This window comes from Pelmatolapia mariae, linkage group LG13 (genome assembly GCF_036321145.2).
Source record: "Pelmatolapia mariae isolate MD_Pm_ZW linkage group LG13, Pm_UMD_F_2, whole genome shotgun sequence".
NCBI classification, from domain to species: domain Eukaryota; kingdom Metazoa; phylum Chordata; class Actinopteri; order Cichliformes; family Cichlidae; genus Pelmatolapia; species Pelmatolapia mariae.
In genome coordinates this window covers 20,915,078-20,929,757 of record NC_086238.1, presented here as the reverse complement: position 1 = coordinate 20,929,757, position 14,680 = coordinate 20,915,078, and the positions used below count along the sequence as shown (strand labels likewise).

The 14,680-nt window shown below is 42.6% G+C and overlaps 1 protein-coding gene across 1 annotated transcript in view; it reads right to left on the bottom strand.

Moving 5' to 3' along the window:
* Positions 1 to 14,680, bottom strand: part of ttc7a (tetratricopeptide repeat domain 7A) — a 62,629-nt gene that overhangs the window by 34,496 nt on the left and 13,453 nt on the right. The window contains exons 10-16 of the mRNA XM_063491236.1: positions 14,275 to 14,412; positions 9,583 to 9,666; positions 8,868 to 8,972; positions 3,411 to 3,528; positions 994 to 1,051; positions 817 to 889; positions 548 to 708 (exon numbers count right to left, since the gene is read on the bottom strand). Coding sequence (XP_063347306.1) covers positions 548 to 708; positions 817 to 889; positions 994 to 1,051; positions 3,411 to 3,528; positions 8,868 to 8,972; positions 9,583 to 9,666; positions 14,275 to 14,412 — 737 coding nt within the window. The remainder of the gene's footprint in view (positions 1 to 547; positions 709 to 816; positions 890 to 993; positions 1,052 to 3,410; positions 3,529 to 8,867; positions 8,973 to 9,582; positions 9,667 to 14,274; positions 14,413 to 14,680) is intronic.

The window sequence follows — 14,680 nt, the reverse complement described above, 5'->3', positions numbered from 1 at the left end:
GCCCAAAATGACTTCACTTTAATTGTCAAAGTGTGTGTGCTTAGCGTAGCGGACAGGTGGGTTTATGTGTTAGGACGTCTCAGCTCAGCCAGGACAGCAGCGCTTAGGTCTGGGTCAGAGCTGCAGTGTTAAAAGGGTAAGGGTGTATGAGGGACATCGGTACCGCAATGCAGACTTCCACTCTGGCACGTCTAAATAAGGCTTCAAGTGTGTGTGTGTGTGTGTGTGTGTGTGTGTGTGTGTGTGTGTGTGTGTGTGTGTGTGCTTGGCCTTTTGTGTAGTGGAGCAGACACCCTATCCCTACGGAGAGGACTGGTGTTAGGATAGAACCTGGCTGCACCACTCTCTGGAGCTACTCTTACACACACATTTAAAAAACAATCTACAAAGTGTTAGAAGTACAGTGATCGATTGAGTTATCCTCAGTCCACCAACATTTTCTGTTGCGTACGTGTGTGTGTGTGTGTGTGTGTGTGTGTGTGTGTGTGTGTGTGTGTGTGTGTGTGTGTGTGTGTGTGTGTGTGTGGGATGGCGTAGTAGGTTTTACTTGAAGTTGTCAGGGTGCTGGCCGAGGGCCAAAGTAAGGGTGTCCAGAGCATGACGGTGGTGTTTCTGGGCACTGAGCAGCAGGGTGAGCAGGTGGAGGGAGTGTAAGTCATCCCCACAGAGAGATAAAGCTGCCTGAAGGGGCTCCATAGCTGCTGATACCTGCCAGATAAACACCAAATTTGTCAAAAAGAAAAAGGAAAAAAAAACAAGTTTGTCAAAAAAAACAAACAAAGAGCTTCAGTATTGATTCCATTGGCTTGCTTTTACCTGGCGTACGATGGCCAGCTGCAGAGCCAGGTACATGGCAATCTGCGCATCCTGAGGGTCCAGTGAATGAGCTCTGTAGAGGGAAGACAAATAGCTCAGTGAGGGTGGACTGTTGAACTGTGTGACTCGCTTGCGTGGCTGAATCACGTGATAGAGAATGAAACAAGCCTGACTTACTTTTTCAAAGCATTTAGTGCCTTTTTGTTGAAGTCGTTTCGGTCTGTGGTCAGAGAAGCTGCAGGAAAAATGGGAAATTTACAATTTCAGATAAAAATAAAAGCTGATGATGGACCACGGTTCAAGCAAGTTAAAACAAGAGTTGGAATAAGGGGCAGTTATATGAAGGCCTGTGTCTTGACAAGTAGCTTAGACAGTCCATCATTGTTGATGTTGACTAAACTATTTCCTATTAGCCAGAAATAAGACCTACCGTATTTTTCGGACTAATAATGCCAGGCTCACACTGTGCGATTTTTTCAGTCGCACGATTCAGCTCCTGCTCAAACTGTACGATTGACTCGCAGGGGTTAGAAGTTCACAGGTCACGATGCAGGGTCTCACACTATACGGCCCGATGCTCTGATGCGACCTGAGTGCTCACACTGTGCGTCCATAAAATGAAGGTTATAACAGAAAATCTGTCGCTCCCTCTCCCTCTCTGTCTTTCACTCACATAGACACGCACACCACCACCATCAACTTTGCTAAATTGCTAATTAAAAACATTGATCAGGCAGCTGTGATTGAGCAGCAATGTAAATCCAACTATTTTCACGGTTGTTGTGGTCGTGATAATTTTGTGAGGCCACATCGAAAAGGCTCGGGTGAGTTTGCCATAGTTCTACAAGTTGTGCCTCCATCGCTTGTGTCCAGATCACACGCTGCACTCCCGTGCTGCGCCGTCTTTTTCGCTGACATTTGTGTTTGCGCGTGCGCAGTGCGAGAAGCTGCGGTGACACCCTCACGACGGTCGCGAGGATTTCAAACAGGTTTGAAATCCTCACGACCAAGCGATTGATGATCGGGAGCTGGTCGTGAGGTGTTAATCGCCTCTCGTTACCCCACGTATACTACACGATGCACGACGCACGATGAAGGCCAAAATCGGGCCGATCGCCAAAACGGTCGCACGACTCAAAAATCGGCTCAAAATGGGCCAAAAATCGCACAGTGTGAGCCCGGCATTAAGCGCACTTAAAATCCTTTAATTTTCTCAGAATCGACAGTGCGCCTTATAATCCGGTGCACCGCATGTATGAATTCTGGTTGTGTTTACAGACCTCAAATCGATTTTATGTGGTACACGGCGCTCAAAATTCTGTCAAAAAATGTTTTAGTACGACTTTGGTAAGCTATGAAGCCGCACCGCTTGATGGATTGTCGGAGCATTATGGCTACCGTAGTCAGGAGCCTCGTTAAGTAATCTGGGTCCAAAACTCCGTCTTCTTCAGGTCCCAAAGTCAAACGATCACTGCGGCATCACTGAGAGTTAAAAACTGTCTAAATTCTTTCATCTTTAATAAAATGATCACCGTTGCTGCTTTACCAGGTGCAACAATTAAGTTTAACATCCAGGCATTCATGAAAACGGAATTTATGACATTTTACGGAGTTAGCAGGAAGTTAGCTCGTTATTTTTTACCTTAATATAATACAAGAGAGACAAATGCAATCACATGGCAGGATGCTGTAAACGGATCAAACTTCAGTCAGGAGAACAACTGAGATAATCCATCCACAATACGAGGTTAGTCATTAATATACTGGAACAACACGGGAACAGAGCAGCTGCGAGATAATTCTACATTAATGAATCAATAGTACGGAAGTGGAGGAAGCAAGAAGAATGAGTTGAGTAAAGTTTGACTTATCTGACTGTTTTGTTTCGCTTAATGCACCTTATAATCCGGTTCGCCTTATGGTCTGAAAAATACGGTAAATTGTGTCCTATGGAGCAGCTCAAACTCATCACAAGGTTTTCTAGCTAGCTGCCTTCACCTACACTGCACTTACAGTTTTGCATTATGCTGATTGACGCTCAGGTTTTAGATTGCGCCAACGCTCCATTTTGTATGAGGTCAATGAGAGTAGATATCCCGAATTTACTCATCTCAGGGCACAGCTCTGGCTGTGGACATAGTTTCCCTACACACCTGTTGCGCGGTTCCTTTTTTGGGGAGCAGTTTGAAAAAATAAAACCAGGAAATAAACTTGTTTCAGACAGTGGATGAACTGGCAGGTTTTATAAAGGTCCAGTCTAATGTAAGGCGAACATGAATTATTGAATCAGGCAATGCTAATCTCATAGACCCAGAATAAATGTCCCATAGACAGTAAGATCTAGTTAACACTTGTCGATTAAGCTATTTCCTGTTGGCAGCAGACAGGATTTAAACTGTGTCCATTGGAAATCAAGTGAACCCAACATCAGCCCTGAACTCATTACAAGGTTTTGTAGCTGGCTGCCTTCTTCTTTGCATGACCACAAACTGCTGCTTTTCTCAGGGAATTCCAAACAAATGACCAGTGCTATTGTTTTTATTTTGGACAGGATATTCTCCATATATTTCTTCAGATTGTGTGGTTAGATTTACCATCAGAGGCCTGCAGACTGCAGCAGAGTCCCAGAGCCAGGTAGGCTTTAGGCAGAAATTCTCCTGCTTCCTCCCCCATAGACACCACACTCTGGGACAGAGCCTCTGCCTCCTTGATCTGCATACACACATAAACACATTAACCTCTGAAGGATGTTAGCTGGGATGAATATGCGGCAGAGGGATGAGGAAAAACACCCAAGTTGAATCAATCTTTGGTGCAACAATAAGCTACATGGAGATTGGGCTGGTCGAAGCATCGCGCAGAACTGTCTCTTTGTCTTCGATCTCTTTGCGTAATCCCCAGCTGACTCTGTGATGTGGAGATCAGTGCTCTGTAGAAGCCATACCATCTGTTACAGTCGACTCAGTTGACTTCTTGTTCTTTTTGTGGCTCTTTGAGACTCTGGTTGCGAAGCTGGGATCAATCACATGCCTCCCTCATGGGTGAGCATGATGGATAAGACTGATAAAACTCATAAAAATAAAAAATCTATATTTGCTGTGTGAATTGTGAGGTACTGTAAAGTGAGCTGAAAACTTTGCCAGTCTGTCCATTTTATGTGTCTGTGATGCAGTGGGGAGGGACGCGAGTTTAGTGCGAGGACAGTCCGGACAGATTTGCTTGAAGGACAGCGCAGAGTTTGCTGAAGGACACACACGCTCGCCCACACACGCAGCAGTAGACTGCAGGCGGTGTGTGGCTCAGCCGAGCCGAGGTGCTCTGAGCTGAGGAAAAAGTGTGTCACTCCGTGTGAGGTATGGCTGGTGGCGGGCGGGCAGGTGGGTAGATGGGCATGGGTGGAGGTGGGGGGGGGGGGGGGTAATGCCTTTGACAGCACACCAGTGCAACAGCAAGCAAACTGCTCTGACACCCTCCCTCCGCTTCACGTCCTCCTCCTCCCTTCATCCTCCTCCTCTGTTCTCTCTCCCTTTCTCTGAATCCAGCCCTCGCTCTTTTAAAGCCTGCGCACAATAGACCAGCCGTTTACACGCCGACCCTGTCTGTGCACGTTTTAGGAAGATTATGTTTTTGTTTTGTTTTTTCTCCTCCCCTTGAACAGTGTGGAGAAAGAACACATCGCCATTGTCGGTGGAAAACCTTGAATCTGCAAAAAACTGCTCTTCAGGAATTTAGAAAAGCAGCTTTCCGTGCGAGATCAAGAGTCCCACAGTTCATGGTGATGTCACTGGTTTGGGGATTTCATATATGTCTACAAGAAACCTACGACAAACCAACAAAAAGAGCAAAAAATGTTAAAATAAATAACGTTGTTGGCTGCAATAAATATCAGCCCAGACTGTCCAGTGGAGCTGATGGTGGATAACTGTGGCACATTTATGTAATGCCACACTGCACTACGACCATAGTGTCCCATTGTGATTACGGCTGTAAGCTCCTTAGTGTTTCCAGCCTGCCATGATCTCCAGCCACTGACAGATGTGCTCTCTCCATTTGCCTCTGTTAGCTCCACTTTTATAATCTCTCTTTCTCTCTCCAACTCCCTCTCTCCCTCTACACTAAATAACACTGTTGGTGTCATTTTCTCTCTCCTGCTGAGATCATGCACTGAAGGAGTATCCAAGCTGGCCCGGGATTCACAGTAGTAGTGTGTAACTGTCTGACCCCAGCATCAATCTCAAATATTAAGGACCCGGTGATGTTGTCTTACAACTTTTGATCAGCACATTAGATGCACTATACAATTCTGTGACTCGATTTTATGTTATATTCTTGTAAGTACTAGCCGAAGCTGACCATGTGCATGAAAACTGCTTCCATAGGATTTAAGAAGGTAAGCAGCAGCCAGGTGGTGCTAATCAAATGCACTTGATGAAATTATCATCAGCAAGTATGAGCATCTCTTAACACAAAGCTAAAATGTTCCCAAGAGGGAAAGAAACTGCAAAAATCCCAACAGCTACATCTCAGACTCTACAGACCTCAGCCAGATTGTTAAATGTTAAAATTCCTGAGAGTGCAATTAGAAAAAGACTGAACAAGTATGGCTAGTTGGAAGGTCTGCCAATTGGGTCGAGTGATGTTTTTGCAACAAAGCTAGAGCTCTGCAGCAAAAAACTAACCACAAAAAGTCATTTTATCCCAATAATCTTAGTTTTATAATTGTTAAAAAAGCAAAGCTGTTCCATTTTCCAACTACTCAAATCTTTTGGTAGCACTAAACCATGGGCTGTTTCCAGCATCTGACTGAGGGTGTAAAAATGTTTTTAACTGACACCCACAAAGCAGTGGGAAACTATAAAATGATATCAAATGGCTTCCAGCTTGTAATTCCCACTTTCCAAAATGGCATTAAGAAACATCAGTTAAGCACAACTGTGAAAAGAAAGGCAAGCTCTGGAAGAACAAATTTATATGGCTGCTGGATAGAAAGGCAACGCAAAACCCCCATATGACTGCAAATTAGCTAAAAGAAGGTTTAACTGACATGAGCGTGGTAGTGCACCATTTCACAACGCAGCTCTGACGCACAAACAAGAAGTTTTCTGACTAGTCCCTATAGATTCCGGACTTGAACGTCAGTAAAAATTTGGGAGGAGATCATAAACAGGCTGTGGTTGCAAGTCAGGCTCAAAATATCTCTCTCTCTCTCTCTCTATATATATATATATATATATATATACAGTGTTGGGGAGTAACGGAATACATGTACCGCCGTTACGTATTTAGAATACAAAATATGAGTAACTGTATTCCGTTACAGTTACCGTTTAAAAAGGTGGTATTTAGAATACAGTTACTTTGTTGGAATAAATGGATTACACGGCGGTACTTTCCTGTTTCATATTGTCGCGGGTCAGGACTGTTTGGGTTTGTTTGACAGCTACGCTCTGTTGTTCCAGGCGGCAGCGTTACGGTTGCCATGGTTACAGGGTGACGCGCTCTCTCGCTGCGTGTTTCCTGGGTGAGAGAGCGCTTTTTTGTTGTTGTTGTTGTGCTAAGCTAAAAGGCAGAATGCTACAGGCATATCCCTAAAGAATGTTGCCTCATGGGCAGTGTAGTCCGTGCTGCAGCGAAAATGGACTGCCATACACGTTATGTGTCTGTGAGCGAGGGAGGGAGAGAAAGGAAAAGTCCGAGCTGTCACGGGGCAAAAATGGGAGCTGGAAGCATGTAAATATAATAATAACCACCGCAGCCAAGAAGAGTGCCTGAGGAGCCCATTTGTAAGTAAGCTATTAAGACTCAACTGTACACTGTGTTCGTGTTTTCCTCCGGAAAAAATAAGTTCCGTTGGAGCAGCCTTTCAACGCCTCTCTTTGTCTCTGGCAAGCAAAGTTGACCCAGACAACAAAGTAAAGCTATTTTTTGGCTACCAGCCCGACACGGAACCCACCGTATTAGCCAGAGGTCCCTTTACTACGGTTCGGAGCCGCGGACCTTCAGTAACAGTAATAAATCACAGCAATAGTACATTCACGTAGTTGTAAACAGCATGATAATATATTAAGTAATCCAAAGTATTCAGAATACGTTACTCTCATTGAGTAACGTAACGGAATACGTTACAGAATACATTTTGGGGCATGTATTCGGTATTCTGTAATGGAATACATTTTAAAAGTAACCTTCCCAACACTGTATATATATATATATATATAAATATATATATATATACCATATATACCTGTGAACTTGATCTTCCATCTTGTTTCCTGTTGTATTTACCGCACGTTGTTTCATTTTAAAACTAATGAACTACATCATTTGGTTGTGGCTTCCCACACTTTTGCATACTGTTTTGCAGGCTGGTTGTGTGACAAGCCTTTGACGCCATCAGCATCTCTGTCAGTTATGAGCGTTCACATTATCAAGAAATAACACTCAATCACGCTAGCTGCACCTTGCCTTGAGCTAAATGCTAATACACCAGACTGCTAATATACTTACCGTGACAGTGCTGACATGCAGATGTTACCAGATGTAAAGTAAATGTTAAGCTTTGAGGGTAGATGCAGGGCTGCGTACATGACTTCATTGAAAAGAGCTAATTAGTATATATGAATGTAATTGCTAAATCCGTTTTAAGAAGAAGAGACGTGAAAGTCATTGTCATGTGGCAAACAGGGCTGCTTCATTATGGCAAAAATAATAATCACAGTCATTTTGGTGAATATAGAAACCTTAATTTTTAAGATCTCCACCGTGCTTGACATGTGTTATGAGGTGGTGTTGGCCAAACATGGCGCTGTGTATCATGGCTAAACATGATCTAGACCAGGAATGTCCAACTCCAGTCCTCGAGAGCTACTGTCCTGCAGCTTTTAGATGCATCTTTGTTCCGACACACCTGAATCAAATGAATAGCTTGTTACCATTTGATTAAGCTGTGTTGGAGTAAAGATACATCTAAAAGCTGCAGGACAGTAGCTCTCTAGGATTGGAGTTGGACACCTCTGATCGAGACTGTCCAAAAGACTTCTGTTCCAGACGTCGTGTGGTTTCTCCAGATGCAACACAAAGCTGAGCAGTGCTGCCATGTCTTTCTCCTGGCAACACTTCCAAGCAAGCCATACTTTTTCAAACTTTTTTCAATTTTACTGTCATGAACTTTAACATTGTAACTGTAGAGTTTATGATGTTTATGATTGCAATTTCTCTGCAGATTCCTCCTTGGTATTGAGTTAACACACACCTGAATGGTCCAACCCAGCAATTGCTGCTAATTACCCTTTTAATTCCTATCGGTTCAATATGGTTGTAATTGGTTTTTCAATTAGTTTGCTGCTTTTGAATTTCGCATTGGTTTTGATATTTAAATAACAGCATGGTGTATGTCATGTTTTACTTTTATTGCCATGTGTAGACGTGATCTGCAAAACAAAAAGTTCAAAAAGTAGGACCGAAATGAGAGAACAGTCAATGTAACAATAAATCAGTCATACTTTGTGTTTCATTAATGCGAATTTCTTTTGATGTTTATATTGGAAATCCCGGATACATCCCAGGAGGATGTATGAGGATATATTTGCTACTCTGCATCTCTGTGTCACTTCTTTATAGTTAATGGCATAATTTCCAACACACTGCAAAACAGACAAGGAAAACAGCTCCACCTACAGAAATGTATACATAGAAAATTTACACCACAACATGTATGCCTGGGAAATTGCCTATGTCTTACAGATCTGCCCCTAAAAGTACATGTCATGCCAACAAAGGAAATCATCAGCATTCTAATCAAAGCATTTTTCAACCATTTTTTTAAGTTCTCTTTCCTTTATTTAAGCATTGAATAGATTTTTCAATTGATCAGAACGATGCATAGACATCTGTTAAGTAAAGCTCTTTGCCTGAATGAGCTGCAGACCAATCATGCTTCCACAAGTAGCAGCTGCAAAAAGCCAAATTAGCCAGAAATAAAAAGTATTTAAGTTGAAGTTTGTGCTTTTTTCCCCCCTTTTTTGAAGGGGAGATTTTACGTGTGTAATTACCCAATGCAGCTGATCAATGCAGACTTTAGCAGCCAACAAGGGCAACGAAGGGTCTTCTGGTCTCATCCTGGCACACTCTTTAAATACAGACACAGCACCAACCCCCTGAAACGCACACAGACACACACACACATACACATACACGGAAATGTCAATGACAAATTGTGATTAATGAGCAAACAGCAGCCACTTATCATGCAGCCACAGATGACATGGATCGCTTTTGAGCGACTGTATCAAACATACATTAACTGTCCTCACACAGCCCTAATAGACCCATTTAGACACACGGTCACTTAATACATGTAGGTCAATCATTAATGGACCACGTGCACACGCACATGCGTGAGCACATGTGCGCGTGCACGCCCGCCGGCCCTAAATAGAAGCAGATCTGACAACACTGAGGCGGTCCCTCTCCTTCTAGGGAGCAGCCTATTTCTAGATCTCACCATTGATCTGCAGTCACTTTATCATGCAATCCACATCAATTTTTCTGTCACACACATGGCTCTGTGCGCACACACACGCAGACACAGACACACAGAGACTGAAAGAGCACTGTGAGGTATTCTGAGGACTCCAATTTAGAAAATGTGCCTTTTTAAGATTACATGTCATTGCCATGAATACCTAGATAGATAGAATAGATAGAAGATAGATATTTCCTTTGGGTGTGACGTGGTGTTTGATTTAAACAGAGAAATGAGCTCACTTTCCGGGCGGCCATGAGTGACAGGCCCAGCTGGTGCCACAGGTGAAACTCGTTGAATGAAAACTTCATGGCTCGTTCCAGACACTGCGAGGAGAAATGCAAATACACAAACATGTTTAAGTTATGAAACTTTGTACAGAGTGCGCCGATAAGAGTGGACAGTTCGGTCTGGACATTAAGCTTTTTGTTTTCCTTTACAGTCAAAAAACTGAATGGCCACTGTTCGTAGCCACATTCCTCTTGCTCAAAATCGATTGTCAGTCAGCGCTCACCACCCACTCTGTGCTGTTTCAGTACATAATGATGTGAGTGATGTGTGTGTGGACAAGCACAGGATGGTGTGGAGCGCCGCTCAGTCAGATGTTGTCAGTCATGCAGAAGAAAAAAGGTCTGCCAAGTAGTAGGATTAAAAAATGTGCACTTATTAGAAAGGCTGCACACAAAGTAACATGCAGACAAAGATGCCATGCTGAATAGAGCAAAGGCACACAATACCAACCTCTGTGGGATTTAATTGAATAAGAGAGTGTGGAATATGTAGCTAATTGTAGACGTGAATGGGCTCTGTATTTTCTAACATGAACTGAAGCGTGTAAGAAATGTAATGGTTCACTGCAGGTCTTTATGAAGCTATATGAAGCTGCAACTGTCTCTGCTGCTACATAGCAGTATTGCTGACCCTTGTTAACCCAGCTAAATCAGGCCCCAAACCATTACAAATCCCTATTTAACCTCTGTTTAGAAGGGTTAATGTGTAGAGCTCGAAGTAAGGTTCAGCCAAATTGTAATACGGGAAACAGAGGTTAAAAGATACAAGTGCGTTAAGTCTCTGTACTGTACAGTACTTTGAGCAGCACCATATATAACTATTGTATCAACTGGACTAAATGCCTACAGTTTTGCATTATTAACAAACAATGGAATGACAATTAGCCCTGTGATAGACGTGTCAGCTGAGACATATGTGTTTAAGAAAATTGATGGAATTAGTTGATATTATTAATTGCTAACTTTTTCTAAAAACTGGTTCAAGAACCACCTATGAACAGTGTTTGCATGGATGCCACTTGTTTTAAGGATATAGTAAGTAATTTTCTGAATTATGTAATAGAAAAAAAAGAAAACTGTATTCATTCATTAGTGTGAAATTATGTCTTCCAACAGCAACTTCCAACCACTTACGTAACCTTATAAAGATCACAAATAGCTTTTAAATCTTTTAAACTATAATGACCATCTATGTTTTCATTATCGTTTTCTCATTATGTCTTCCTCCACCTCCACTTCATCCTCTTCCTCCTCACTTCAAGCCACCACATGAAATTCACCTTATGCCTGAAGTCAGGGAACACGCAACAACATGTCTATTTATTCCCGATATTGTTGCAGTTACTGCTAGATACTGTCAGGCTGGCTAAACAAGAACAACAGTTGGTTAAAAGCTAACAATATGCAGGCTAATATTAGGCTTGAGTATCCTAAAAATCACGCTTTCCTTCTGATAAATAGCTTGATTACATTCCCACATCGTATGAGTTTATTTACTAAACATCACTAAGAGTCCAACAATGTTCAGTTAACTTCAAAGAAAGTTTCACAAACAGCGGCTAACAGCGGCTAAAACAGCAGCTAACAGCGGCTAAAACAGCAGCTCTTACTGACAGAAAAGTTCAGGATATCCTCAGTAACTCTCTTTAGCATCATTGTCATCAGACAGAGTCATATTTAAAAGTGGGATAAACAGCGGTCTAACAACCGACACTCACTATAGATGAATGATGACCTAAGTTGTTTGGATTACAGCAACCACCAGGATTATGCACTTGAACTGGGAGGGGCAAGAAAACCGAATTCAACTGACTGCAGTCTTCAAGCTTCTATCGGTGAGATTTTACATGGTGTACCTTTAAAGAGTGCACAAGTAGGCAGGTGGGGGTTGGGAGGTTTAAATTATACATCATTGATTCTGGAAACTACAGTTCATGTTTGGTTTCATAATCAGGCCAAAACTACATGACTGGGTTAATGACAATGTTTGGGTTAAGGTAAAATTTGACAAGCTGACTATCACATAGAGACACCTTACAGGTGAGAAACCAGCTGTGTCGACTAAAGGGCAGCATTTAAAGCCCTGAGACTGACCAAACATCTATCCATCTGTCCATCCAGTCAACCTGTTAACTAGAGGGATGAACCCTATCCTACCTGACTTTGGGTGAGAGGGTGGGGTACTCCCAGGTCACTAGTCCATCCCAGTGGGCATAATTCAAAAAATGATTATTTCCTGTTTGAAACACTGACATAAATTAACATAAATTATGACATCACCAGTGATTAGTGTGAATTATTCATTACTAGAGTTTGAATTTTAAAAATAAAATTTACTAAAGTTTAATTAAGTTTATTAGCAATAGTCCTTTTAAAGTTTTTCAGTCAGGTGCTTATGTTATAATGAAAGTGTTTCTGCTACTACTCACAGTGGACATTAGGAGACATAACAGTGCTGTAAGCAGGAAAAACACGTTAGACCTTATATAAAACTAAGATGGAGCTGCGGCACATGCTTGACAGAGTAAAGGGATGTCATTCAGTTTCACTCACTGGGCCCACGTCCTCATTTGAGGTTTGATAGCGTTTTAGTAGATAAAGGTGAATGGCTTGGACATGAATTGAGCTGCAATTTGGGGAAGGCCTTTCAACCAAATTGCAGCTCAATTCAAGGGGAGCAAAGGGGAGCAACGGCCAGTCCCCTTGGGGGACAGATCCCCATGCACGAAATAGAAATGAAGAAGTTAAAGAATTAAAAAGGGGAGTGAGGGAGGGGCACGTAAATGAGAACGAACAGCTTGTAGAACCGGGGGAACCTATATAGATGAGAACCGGAAGGAGCGTGTTTGGAGGCGTGGTCCCGCTCCTGAAATTCAGATACTTTATTTCCAATTATTTAGTACAACATTTGCCTTTTTCCTCTCCTCAGCAGCTCAAGACTGAAATACTGTTTGGAGACACGAACTTTTCAACTCAGATTACTGAGTTACTGTCACGATCTGCGGGAGCAGATTGTGTGAGCTGTGAATTGTGGACCCAAACGCAGACACAAAGGAAGGCGGAGCTTGACTTAAGTTTCAAACGGAAAACGAGCCTTTATCATGGCTGATTACAAGAAGGCAAAACAAAGCAACAAGGACAGTAGCGAAACTAAACTAGAATGTAAACTGGGAAAACTAAAAACTGAAAACTCTGACTCAACTCTGAGAACTATAAAGACTATGAGAACTATGAGAAGCCGTGAGGGAGGTAACACAGACGACCTGGCAAAGACAGAATGAAAACACACAGACTAAATACACACAGGAGGTGATCAGGGGAAGTGGAAACATATGGAGAAACAGCTGACAAAAATTAACATTATGACGCCACAGGGAAAAGTAGCACTAAGCACGATGAACATATAAACAAGACTTTCAAAATAAAAGAGGAAACATGACGGGACACAGACATGACACGAACTTGATAACATGAGCCACGCAGACATGAAACACATGAAGGGCGAAGGGGACTTAAACACAGGGGATGAAGACACAAGGGGCATCTGATAATAAACTATAACAAGGCAACCTAGGCAAAATAGACATGAGCACATAAACAATGAATATCAAAATATAAGAAAACTCAAAAACACTGGGTCACACGACCCAACACTGTGACAGTTTGTGCTTCAGACAAACATTCTGTGCACAAAATGAGAACCGTGACCTTTGACTCTGATTTCCACTGACAGGAAGGGTATTGAACTGAACTGGAATGCATACAAGAGTAAACTAGCTCTAGAGTTTTATGTTTTTTAAATGGTCAACCTATTCTTCAAATCGCTCATCCAAGTGCATTATTGCATCAGTGGTAAGATAAAAATAAATCTTTACAGTATATGAATACGAGATAACGTTTATATTCCTTAGTATTACTACTTTGATAGACAAGTCTTTGGAATAGATTGCTTATTTTCCTTTTACTTGAATATGAAGGGAAAGCATAACAATAATATGAATTCCTGGTATGAAATTAAAAGATGATTTCTTACCACAGAGACATCACGGACTGACTGATGCTACAGTAAGGATGCAATCAGTCTCATTCATGACGTCAAAGAGGGAATGTATTGACTGGCTGACACCTGATTTTAAATAAATGGCCCATGCAGGCCTCATACATCAGCAAATTGATCCACTGGTGTAGGTGGAACTACCTCAGTGTGTGTGGTCTCCCATATGCTATATATGAATCAGTGAGACTTGTGGACAAACCTAATTTGAGACAACCCCGCTAACCTCCGCCTCTAAAACTTCCCACATCTGGGTAGAAAGTCACACTGGGGGGGGGACAGTTTAAACAAAAAATGAGAAAATGGAGGAGGAATTCAAAGCCAGAAGAAGAAGTAGAAAAGAACAGGCAGTGTGGGGGATGGTGAGAGATGAAGAAGAGACTGAGAGGCAGTGAGAGAAAAAGACACATAATCCCTGTGCTCCAAGTGATAAGGACATTCATTAAAAAGTTTGGCAAAGGCAAAGCTCTCACTAACACATCTCATCTCTCCCTCTTTTGCTCGCCTCCCCTTAGACCTCCAGCATAGTGTGCGTCTTTACAGTTTGCGTGCGTGCGTGCGTGCGTGCGTGCGTGCGTGTGTCAGAACACCTCAGAGAGCATGGCGTACTGCCCCCTCCTGACCATGCCGATGGTGAGCAGGTCATAGACTGAGGTGGCGTCCTGCAGGCTGGTCTGGCGAGCCTCAGCCTGATCCGGCAGACGACTGATCACTGCGTCACCGCTGGCCTGGATAAAGAGAGACGAGGATGAGGAAGACGAGGAAGACTTAGCAAGGAAAGGTGGATGTGTGTGTGTGTGCGTGTTTACATATCTTTGTGGGGACCAAAAATTGGAATTTTACCAAGCTTATGGGGACCAACAGCCCTAATGGGGACAAAATCCCGGTCCCCACGAGGCATTTTTCAGACTCAAAATGTGGTTTTAGTGTTGGGGTTACAGTTAGGTCACGGTTAGGTTTAGGCATTCATTTTGGATGGTTAGCATTATGTCAATG